This window comes from Eublepharis macularius, chromosome 11 (assembly GCF_028583425.1).
Source record: "Eublepharis macularius isolate TG4126 chromosome 11, MPM_Emac_v1.0, whole genome shotgun sequence".
Lineage (NCBI taxonomy): Eukaryota > Metazoa > Chordata > Lepidosauria > Squamata > Eublepharidae > Eublepharis > Eublepharis macularius.
The window spans coordinates 13,575,051-13,587,042 of NC_072800.1; the positions used below are offsets into that span (position 1 = coordinate 13,575,051).

The window sequence follows — 11,992 nt, forward strand, 5'->3', positions numbered from 1 at the left end:
TTTTCCCAAATTTCAAGTTTCTAGATCCAGGGGTTTGGGCTGGGCGTTGATGAGTCAGTCAGGACACTTGTCTTTATATATATAGATTAATAATCTAACATTTCACATATAGAATTTATATACAGGACTTTGTTAAGGCCTAGCTGTTGATATGTCACAAACTGATCACACAAAATACATGTGGGAAAGCAGGATAGTAAGAGTTATTGTGGTCCTAATACCTTAATGCATTTCTTATCAAGGCTGAATATCCGTAATATTACATTACCTATTTGGGAGGGAAGGCGGCATGGTATAGCTCAATCTTGTCAGATCTTGGAAGCTAAGCAGGGTCAGTACTTCAATGGGGGAACCACCAAGGAAGACTCTGAAGAGGAAGGCAATGGCAAACCACTTCTGCTTCTCACTTGCCTTGAAAGCCCCAGACTTTTTTACACACACACACACACACACACACACACACACACACACACACACACACACACACACACACACACACACACACACACACACACACACACACACAGAGAGAGAGAGAGAGAGAGAGAGAGAGAGAGAGCTATGGGCAAGTTGGAAGGTGGGACTAAGATCAGATAACAATCACATTTAAACTTTCTAGCTCTATAACTGTGCAATCCTAAACAGAATTACACCCTTCTGTGTCCATTTGAAGTCTGTAATCCTATTGGTCTGGATGTATTAAATAACTTCTGCTTATTATTTCAGCATATTAAGCTTGCTCACGAATTTAAGAACCTGGTACTTCAGGACGATCGATTTGAGGTCTGTGCTGATGTTGTATTGGGACTGGTGTGCTTCCGACTAAAGGTAAATTTTTTAATTCTCAGGGCTTTTTTTCAGCTGGAACATGGCGGAATGCCATTCCAGCACCTCTAGAAAATGATCATGTGACAATTAAACTTTAAAATCCCTCTCTTGCTCCAACTGACTGCCGACAGTCAGCTGGAGCAAGGGAGGGAGTTTAGAGCCAGTTTGGTGTAGTGGTTAAGAGCATGGGACTCTAATCTGGTGAGCTGGGTTTGATTCCCCACTCCTCCACTTGAAGCCAGCTGGGTGACCGTGGGCTAGTCACAGCTCTCTGGAGCTCTCTCAGCCCCACCCACCTCGCAGGGTGATTACTGTTGTGGGGATAATAATGACACACTTTGTAAACCACTCTGAGTGGGCATTAAGTTGTCCTGAAGGATGGTATATAAATCGAATGCTGTTGTTATTATTATTAAAATCTTCCCCCTTGTCCAACTGACTGCCGATAGTCAGCTAGAGCAAGGGAGGGAGTTTAGAGGTTAAAGTTTAAACTTTAAAATCCCCCCACCCTTGCTCCATCTGACACAGGGGTTTATATGGCGCTTTCCATGCTGTTGCTGCTCAAGCAACATGGGAAAGGGCATTTTAACCCAGCCCGCTGGCTTCTGCTGCCTGGCCAGCAAAAGAGAAAAGGGGAGGGGGCATAATGGGGGAAAGAGACTGAATGGGCTAGGAGCAGGGAGGAAAAGAGATGGAGAATGAATGGGTGGGTGGTTTAAGAGGGAAAGAGTGTTACAGGAGGTGGAGGAAAGGGAGAAAGAGTGAAGGGGTGGAAGAAAGAGACAAGGGGGAAGGAGAGAGAATGTATTGAGTAGAGGGAGGAAACGAGATGGAGAATGGGTGTGTGGATTAAAAACGGGAGGAGTGATTGGAGGGGAAAGAGAGATAATGGACTGGAAGCAAGGAAGTTAAAAGATGGAGAATGGGTTAAGAGGGGAAGAGTGAAGAGGGGTAAGGGTGGAAAGAGACAGAAGGCAAGGGGCAAGGAGGCAAGGAGTGGGTAAGGAGTCAGAAGGTGTGAGTGGATTGATTAAGAAGGAAAGAGTGACAGGAAGGGTGGAGAGGGGGAAAGGGTGGAGGAAAGAGAGAAAGGGTGTTAAAGTGGACAAGAAATAGAAAAGGTTAGGAGGAGGGACACTCCCAAACAAGTCTGTCGCTTTCCTCCTCTAACACCCCTTCTCTCTTTCCTCCACTCCACCACTCTTTCCCCCTCTCTTTTCCCCCTCACTTTCTGTCACTCTTCCCCTCTTAACTGACCCACTCATTCTCCATCTCTGTATCCCCCTGCCCCAAACTCATTCTGTCTCTTAATTCCTTTAAAACCCTTTCTCTCTTCACTCCTTTACTCTTTCCCCCTGTCCACCACCTCCTGTCACTCTTACCTTCTTAACCCACCCATCCATTCTCCATGTCTTTACCTCTCTCTTCCTAGCCCATTCAGTCTGTTTCCCCCATTAACTCTCCTTTGTCCCCTTCCCATCTTCTCTCTGCCCCTTCACTCTTACCCCTCTTTGCCACCTCCTCTCACCCTTTCTCTCTTATTCCATCCACCCATTTGCCATCTCTTTACCTCCCTGCTCCCAGTCCATTCTGTCTCCCCCCCCATTAACCCTCCCTTGTCCCCTTCTTGTCTTCTCTCCACCCCTTCACTCTTCCCCCTCTCCGCCACTCCTCTCTTAATCCACCCACCCATTCCCATCTCTTTTCCTCCCTCTCCCCAATCCATTCTGTCTCCTTCCTCCTTGTCTCTTCCCTTCACCCTTTCTCCCTTTCCTCCACCTCCTGTCACACTTGCCCTCTTAACCCACCCACCCATTCTCCATTTTTACCTCCCTGCTCCCAGCCCATTCAGACTTTCCTCCATTATGCCCCTCCCATTGTCTCTTCCCTCCACCCCTTCACTCTTACCCCTCTGCCACTTCCTCTCACTCTTTCCCTCTTATCCCCCCACCATTCTCCATCTCTTTACCTCCCTGCTCCCAGTCCATTCTGTCTCTTTCCCCATTAACCATTCCTTGTCCCCCTCTCCTCCTTTCCACTCCTTCGCTTGTTCCCCCTCTCCACCACCTCCTCTCACTCGTTCCCTCTTAACCCCCCCCACCCATTCTCCATCTTTTTTCTTCGCTGCTCCCAACCTATTCCGTCTCTTTCCCCCATTATGTCCCCTCCTCTTCCCTCTTCCCTCCATCCCTTCAGTCTTTCTCCCTCTCTGTGCAGCGGCACGGAAAGGGGCATTTAAACCCAGCCGGCTTGCTTCTAATTCTTTAGAGCAGGGGTGGGCAAATTGCGGCCCGCGGGCCACATGCAGCCTGCTACAGAGTTTTTTGTGGCCCGCCAAGACAGTCAGAAAAATCCGCCCTGAACTGAGATTTCCTTCCCGTGCAGGCTGTGATGAGAATCTCAACAAGCAATCTCACTCCTGATTTCAAAAAAATTGTAGAAAAGTGTGATAGGGTACATTTGTCTCATTAAACTGATTCTAAATTTAAATGTGCTTGCAGCTATAGATGATATGAAATTAGCACAATAAATAAATTGAATAAAACTACCACTATTTTATTTAATTTATATTTATTGATTTTTATGATACAATTTATACCTTTTCTGAAATGCAAAATTAACTAATGAATGCAATCATTTTAAAAGGTGCGGCCCTCTGCTAACCTCCGCTCCCACAAAGTGGCCCCCGAGCCAAAACAATTGCCCACCCCTGCTTTAGAGCTAAGCCTGGCCTCCTTATCTTTTGTTTTTATATCCTCTGGGGGTGATTCCGCCCTCTGTGATGATGTCATTTCCTGGAAGTGATGTCATTGTGTGGTCCTGGGAGTGCACGCGCACGCTTCATGTGCACACATATGGTACCAGTGAGTTCCACCACCTCTTTTTGTGGAAAAAAAGCCTTGTTAGTTCTTATGTTATAGAACAGATATTGTTATGATTTAACATCTGGTTTTCTAACTATGATGAACATTTAAAGTTAAAATTAAAGGAATGACAGTCTGTATTTGAAAACAACATGTTAAAAGGGCAACTTGGTTTTTATAACTTCCTAGGGCCATTATCCTACAACAAACAAATGTTTCCACTTATTAGAAAGGTAAAGAAAATGTGCAATTCAGTCATGAGGCATTGATATTCTGGGATTGATTAAATGTTTGGGGTTTATTTTTTAAAAAAATATCCATGTATATTGTCTTAAATGTTCATTAAAGTGCTATGAAAATTTTTGTTAGTCTGCTAGAGACCCTTGAGACTTTGTTTTGTGGGGAAAGGCAGCCTAGAAATAGTTTAATAAACTGTTAAATCCCCCAGATCTTTTGTTGGGGGCTGGGACTTCCAAAGGTGAAATCTGATAGATATAAGGGGTTGGGAACCCGGGAGCCCATGAAATTGATATTAACGATGATGATCCTTCTCCTGTAGCTTTGAGATGCGAATAGCCAAAGCTGATTGAGTTGTCCCCATTAACACTGTTCTTTCAGTTCTTGTTGGGAAATTACCAGCTTTTTTCATACTGATCGTCAGCTGCTATGACAAGGGAAGCAAAACGTAACCCTTAGTCATATTAACCCTCCGAATTGCTTTCTTTGATATTTGGAAAGATCACACTGTGCAATATCAAGAGATCATTAGCTTACCGCTTGAGCAGATGCCGAGAGTGAGGCTCTGAGACTTAAGGGGTGTGATTAAGCAGGAGAAAACAGTTTACTAAAAAGCAAAGAAATTGAAAAAATTAACCTTTGGACTCGCCCTCATTACCAAGCGGAGCAGCCATTTCTCTTTCCGGCATGCTTCATGGCCTTCTCCCACACGCCGTTCTGTCCAATTTCAAGGAAAAAGAACGTGAAAAAAATTACTTGAAAAACAGAAAGTTAGTTCAAAAACAAACAACCCATATCTCAATAGTATGCTTCTGAAATTATTCAGAATGTTAAGGACAGAGCTATACATAGCAAGGGACATGGAACTGCCATAGAAAATGGCAGCCCCGTGTTGATTTTCCCTGCTCCATAATGTCTTTTACAATTTACCCTGTGCTCTGAATATGCCAAGGGCTGAACCTAGAAGATGTTTCACTGCAGAGCCGTGGCCCATCTCCCTATAACAGAGGTGTTAACTCTGTCATCAGCTGCAATGTAATCCTGGACTATTGGGGTGGGTAGGGGACTGGAATGCACAGTACATGGCTTATATACACTTCTAGTTTATCCTCATGCCGTGAGTTGGACCACATTTAAGGTGCATGGTGTCTTAGGTGCCAGCCTGGTGGGCTCTCTCCCCTCAGGCTCCGATGACCCCGGCGCTGAGGCTGACACATGGGAAGAAATTGTCAGAGATTCTATGGGATGCAGTGCTGGGAGAGAATGTCTCAGGGCCAAACTACAAGTGACGAATGACACTTGAACGGCAAGTGCATTCCTCCCCGTTCACTTGCCCTCCACTTGCTCTCCACTCCATCCACTTGCTGTTCAAGTGTCATTCGTCACTTGTAGCTTGGCCCTCAGATAATAACAGTTATTTTGTATGCCAGATTAGTGCCCACTCAGAGTGGTGAACAAGGTCAGTGTTGTTATTCTCTTCACAATACAGCTGGGGAGCTGGGGCAGAGAGTCTATTCACATGAGACATCTGACACGCGAAGAATACATGTTGGGAAATGCAATGTTAGGGAAGGGTAGTTTTTTTTCCCTCTTGGGTAGATTTTTCCTTTAATCTTTCTCTTACACCCTCTAGGTTGATTGCTGCCACCAGGAATATTATATTCCAAGATATTTTATTTGTATTTCCCCTTTAGTAACGTGCCCAAGCTTCAGGCTCCTTTGTGGTTCTATGTGTCCCTGAGGATAGGAATGGGATATAGGAATGACAGATACTCTGGGATATTAAAAAAACCCAAACTTTTATTTTTATAAGAAGCGTATTGGTTTCATATTATTTCTAAAACCTGATGGTTTCAAAAGAGTAGTTCTCCATTCTTAAAGTTACTTTACTTAAACCCAGTCACACCAATCTTCTCTCAGGCTTCACACACAGTTTGCCTGCTTTTGATATTAATTTCTCTCTCAATTACAAGTAAGACCTTTTCTCAGGCCCACACACAGCTGGCCTGCTTTCTCCTGACTGAATGTTCTTTCTCAAACACACAGTTCAGGTTTCCACACAGGTTATATTTCTCTCACACAACATAAGCAAGCTCAGGCTACACACAGCTTGCCTGCTTTCTCCTGACTAAATATTTCTCTCAGAACTGCTTAAATACGCTCAGGCTGCACACAACTTGCCTGCTAAAACCAGACTCAATATTTTTCACAGCAATGCTTAAACATGCTAAGGCTGCACTCAGCTTGCCTCTCTTGCCCTGACTGACTCTTTTTTCCTCCACTCTCAGGGCCAAGCTACACATGACGAATGACACTTGAACGGCAAGTGTATTTCTCCCTGTTCACTTGCCCTCCACTCAATCCACTTGCCGTTCAAGTGTCATTCGTCATGTGTAGCTTGGCCCTCAGTCTCAAACTGCCTTCACTCTGCCCACCCTCTCAGTCATCAACCAATCATCTCCCTCGCTCATCCCTCTCTTTCACCCCCACACTTCATCTATAATACTCCAAGCATTGAAAGACACATACACTTTACATTACAGGTAGTTTAAAAAGATAAGAGCTGGTGGCAGGGCAAAGGCTTTGCTATACACTGGAGCTGTGTGGAGGGGCTGTGAAATGCCAGAAGGGAAACTTCAGCCCATTATAACCTCTCCAGGTCCAAGTCCAGCTCTGGAAGGCCGCTCCAGCCCATTTCCATTCCTCATTGCCCTCTAGTTGTGATCCCATAGTTTTAGACTGAAAATTGACAGAGCCTTAGGGGAAGAGAAGATGAAATTAACAAGCGATCTCCACCTGCTCTTTCTTTAAACTATGCTTCCTAGCTAACATTGCATCTCCTTACACTTGAGAAGACAGACTCTGAGAGGAGCAGCTCACCCAAGGCCACCTGCTAAGCTCATGGCAGTAGTGAGAATCAACAATAAGGTTGTATAGGTAATAGGGAGTATATACGATATTTTAGTGATGTAATAGAAGCAATAGATTTATAATATAGATAATAGGTATTTAAGGATTAGTATATTATATATATATATATATATATTTCTTCTAGTTAGTATATGTACCTATTATATACTTATATATATTTTTATACTCTTAATTTAGATAAGTATTATATTAAGATAGTTAATACAACTAAATAGACTAGATTAGTATGTATTATATATATATTATATATACTATTATACATTTTAAGAATTTATAGTATATATTCTTTAGGTTAAGTTGGGTATGGAAAACTGTTGGGAGTCATTAGAAAAGGGAGGGGGGAAAGGATGCGGAAAATGCAATGGCGAAAATGATAATGATTATTATGTTTGTTTGTAAACCCATCCAATAAAAATTCTTAAAAAAAAAAAGCAGTAGTGAGAATCAAACCAGTGGAGTGGTGCATTGCAGCTCAGTTACTTAACCACTACACTACACCAGATTTCAACAAAGGAGTGGACGGGGAAGTTCAGGAGGGTGCAAGATTACCTGCAAAAAGTAAAAGTCTTGATTTTGATATACTCCATATTAAAGTGTATGTAGAAAGAGAGGAATTTATTTTTGTATTGTCTAACTATAGCAATGTTATCAACCCAGGTCAAACAGTCACCCTTTGAACCTTTGGCAGGTGTACTTAATACAGTGATCTACTTAATAGTTCTGTTGTTTATAGGAATCAAAGGGTAGAGCCAGTGAACTGGCTAGAAATGTAGATGTTCTCAGGGAATGTTGTCTGAAAGCCCCTTTCTCGAAACACTGCCCTGGGTAATTTTCACACGTCTTACCAGCTGCGCAAAACTCCCGGAACGACAGTGTCTTCCTGGCGTGATTTCCCATCGTGACTCTGGTTTGCGGTGCCACAAACGGGAGTCATAACGGGAAATTGCGCCAGGAAGATGTTGTCATTCTGGGAGTTCTGCGCGATTTTGCGCGGCTGGTGAGACGTATGAAAACAGCCTTGGCCAAACTCCTGGGAAGGGTTTTCACGTGGGACGTTAATGACCCTTGTTTGTGTTTGTTTTGTCATTTCTGTAGGGCACTAATGAACTCAACGAGGCCCTGCTTAAGAGCATAAATGAGGCGCGGAAGATCCATCTTGTTCCATGTCGCCTGAGAGGGAAATTTGTGCTGCGTTTTTCAATTTGCTCTCGCACTGTGGAATCTGCCCATGTCCAGTTTGCCTGGAAGCACATTGTGCAACTGGCGAGTGAACTTCTGAAAGCACAGAGACAGCAACAGTGACAGACTTCGTTGACTGGATAATTTAGGGAATGACAAAGGGCCAGTGGTAGCAGTGAATTATGGGGTCTCCCAGCATATCTGATATCTGCCAAACTACTCACGGCAAACTGTGCTAGAACCAAATACGTAGGTAAGAGCCTACGAGTCCTGTCTTATTGACCACAATCCATCCTGCCCTGCTCAGAGCAGTACCTGTGTCTGTCTGTATCTGCAAAATGCTGTTTCTTCATGCCTATCCCTGCCCTCTCCAGCTTGGGGACACCTTCTCCAAGCTTTGATGGATGCTTAGACAGAGCCATTTTATACAACTAAGGGAACAGCTCACCAGTTTTCTACCCTAAGCTCTGGCTCTCTCCTAAGCCTGCCACTTTAGGCCATACCCATAGGACACAGCCATTCACAGTAACTACATTCCCAACAATAAATCAAATGCAGCTCTCTCTGGGTTGGGTCCAGACTAACTTTTCCAAGGGTAAAGAGGTCTGCAGATTGAAGGGGTAATTGGTGGAAATTGCCAGTTTAATCTGGATCCAACCCTCTAGAACTAGAATTAATTGGTGTTTGGACAACTACCCTTTTGGTCAGTGAAGCAAAATTAATGATAGGATTTTCCAAGGTATCGAATCAATCGGGAAGTTCCCGATGGTTTCATAATTAGGGTTTCCTGGGTTGTTTCCCGAGCTGTTCAATCAGGGCTCCAGTGAGCTTTGCTTAGTTTACTCTTACATACTTGACCCATCATTGGCTGATTTCGCACACGTTGGATAATGCACTTCCAATCCTCTTTAGAGATCATTTGGAACTGAATTTTTCGTGTGTGAAACAAAAAATCCACTTCCAAACGATTGCTAAAGTGCATTGAAAGTGCATTATCCAACGTGTGCCGAATCAGCTATTGCATCCAAGAATACTGAGCGTAATATTGTTTACTCAGCCTTTGATTCCAAGAAGCAAAGAAAGACACTCCTGCCCATAGCTGGAGTCTATTTTCTTTGCTCTCTGCTCACTGTCACCTCTTTGCATAAACAGAGGAATGACTGAGGCACAAAATGAGATTGTTATCTCAGAACAATTTCCTTAGTTAAAGCCCCTTTTCGATTATGCTGTAATTTGCAAAAGGGGGTTAATTTACGTGAGCGGTTGGGGAACTAGAAAATGAGGCATGTGGTGGCACAAAATTCCTGTTGTTTCCCTTCCACAACAGTCCATGAGCCTAGAAAATTATATCTGCAGCTTTGTAATTTCTTTAAGAAGTCATTACTTGGTCATAAGTGAACATGGAGAAAACAGTCATTGTATAGCACAGAGCCATACCTGGCCATACAGTCCTTTGCCAATGTGGTAGTTTTTCTAGTATCGGCAATACAAAACCAGAGTGAGAAAAACAGAAGACCTGAATCAGTCTAAAACCTTCGCATTACGGAGAACCAAGCCTTGTATATTTCAGCGTACCTTTCGGTGAAGTCACTGTGCTTGGAATCACAGCCTCATTGTTACAGGTTTTGATTTAGAGCCCCATCACCACCATCAGATGTGCTAAAGTGTTGTGGCATTTCTACACTGTGAAATGCTGGCTGTTCATTCTATGTCTAGGTAGACTTGTGTCCTGACTAGATCCAAAAAAAAATTTCCGATCCAGCTGATTGTGGATTGGTGCCAGTGATGATCCCGACTAAACGATCCACACCGATCATCTCCCGTTCCCGATCCGTGGATCGTGGATCGTGGAGGCCAAAGCAGGGCGCGCTGCTATTCCCAGCTATGTGGGAAGGTGTTGGTGGCAGCCACCGGGCATGGGGAGATGGTGATGAGCCGCCTCCCCTCAGGGGGCAGGGGGTCTGGCCGCTCGCTGGCGGCACCCCCCATGTGCCCGCCCACCAGGCCAAAAGGGAGCGCGCTGGGGAGAAAAGAATGGTGGGTGATGCCGGCTGCATCTGTGTTTGTGTTTGGCCTTCTGTGTTTGGCCGTCAGAGCTGCCTATCAGGGTTTGCAGGGATGAGATTGGAGTGCCCATGGCTACAGAACACCCCCTTCCCCCTCCCTCCCCTGGGTGTCTTCTCCCAACTGGTGACTGCTTTGTTGCTCTGTGGTTGGAAGGAAGCCCTGCTGATCAAGGAAAACTGGGCTTCCATTTGGGTTTCCAGGGTGACAGAAGGAGGGGAAACACAGCTCAGGCATTCCCCTGGTTCCGTTGCCCTGGGAATAGATTACTGGTGCCTGAGTGTCTGGCTTCCCGATCCGAGCACGATCCAGCCCCGATCCAGCCCCCCTCCCGATCGCTGGATCGTTGGCCGTGGCCGATCACGATCCGCTGAGTCACGATCGCATGATTGCCATTATCGCGGGGTTTTTTGGATCGTAATGAGGATCGTGCCCATCTCTAGTCCTGACTTCTTCCATGATGCTCACATGTGCTAAAGGTAACCAAGTAATGCTTAATATGCAGTCAAAAACCTGGATCTAGTTCTTACTGGGATGCTAAATCTGTGTCTGGGCCACATAATTTTTACCTGTGAATGCTTTTTGCTGACACCTTGACTGTTTCCACACACCCTTAAAGGGATGGCCCACTCACCGAACGCTGGCAGCTTTTCCTCATGAATCCAGATGCCTCCATTTGCAAAACGGTTGCGGGCCGTCTGGCTTCCATTTTATCAGAGCCTTTTTTGGGAATGCACTTTCCGCAGTCCCAGAAAAGACACCAAAAAAATGGAAGCCAAATGGCCCGCATCCGTTTTGCAGAGACGTCACCAGCATTCCATTAGTGCGCTGTCCCTTTAAGGGCGTGTGGAAACAGTCCTTGTTTTCTTCGCAGAGGGAATTTTTTTGTATGAAGAAACATTTGATTGTATGAGAGCCAAGCTACAAGTGACGCTTGACACAGGTTGGACACTTGTCAGCTTACCGCAAGTTTTGATGGGAAATGTAGGCATCCTGGTCTTACAGCTTGGCTCTCCATTTAATTGAAGTTTACAGACACCCCCCCCCCCACACACACACACACCCAACCAGGGCTTTTTTTCTGCGAAAAGAGGTGGTGGAACTCAGTGGGTTGCCCTCGGAGAAAATGGTCACATGGCTGGTGGCCCCGTCCCCTGATCTCTATAAGAGGGGAGTTGAGATTGCCCTCTGCACCGTTGAGCGGCGCAGAGGGCAATCTAAACTCCCCTCTGTCTGGAGATCAGGGGGCGAGGCCACCAGCCATGTGACCATTTTCAAGAGGTTCTGGAACTCTGTTCCACCACGTTCCTGCTGAAAAAAAGCCCTGCACCCAACGGAGTGGCAGGGGGGCACCTGGCGAGAGCCCAACACCTGCACTCTCCTCCCGTCCACATGTTCTCCTTCCCATAGACTGCCACTCTGTAAACTTCAATTAAATGGAGAGCCAAGCTACAAGATCAGAACGCCTACATTTCCCATCAAAACTTGAGGGAAGCTGACAAGTGTCCAACCTGTGTCAGACATCGCTTGTAGCTTGGCTCTGAGTCTTACCTGCAGCCTGGAATGTGATATGGCTCAAACATGGCTTTACCTTCCCAATGAATTCTCTAGGCCCTAGTTAAGCAAGGAAATGTGCACAATAACAGGCTTTGGTTTATTATGACCAGATGCAATGGATGTGCCTTTGGTAGTTATACAAACAAGGGCTAGTGCAGATTCTCCCATGACAAGCTGCACTTCCCAGAATTCCCTCTCTTCCTTAGTTGTAGGAATCCTTTAGTTCAGAAGACAAAAAATAGAAGCATTTGATATTTCATTAAGTCTCCCATCTCTGACCAAATACAAATTACTAAAACGACTGGGATTTGGAGTTGTCAATTAAAAAAAAA

General features: G+C 45.0%; 1 protein-coding gene across 3 annotated transcripts in view; it reads left to right on the plus strand.

Moving 5' to 3' along the window:
- Nucleotides 1–10,844, plus strand: part of DDC (dopa decarboxylase) — a 98,567-nt gene extending 87,723 nt beyond the window's left edge. For all 3 annotated transcript variants that reach the window (XM_054991480.1, XM_054991482.1, XM_054991481.1), the window contains exons 13-14: nucleotides 727–828; nucleotides 7,956–10,844. In XM_054991480.1, coding sequence (XP_054847455.1) covers nucleotides 727–828; nucleotides 7,956–8,162 — 309 coding nt within the window. In that variant the 3' untranslated portion in view covers nucleotides 8,163–10,844. The remainder of the gene's footprint in view (nucleotides 1–726; nucleotides 829–7,955) is intronic.
- The last annotated feature ends 1,148 nt before the right edge of the window (nucleotides 10,845–11,992 follow it).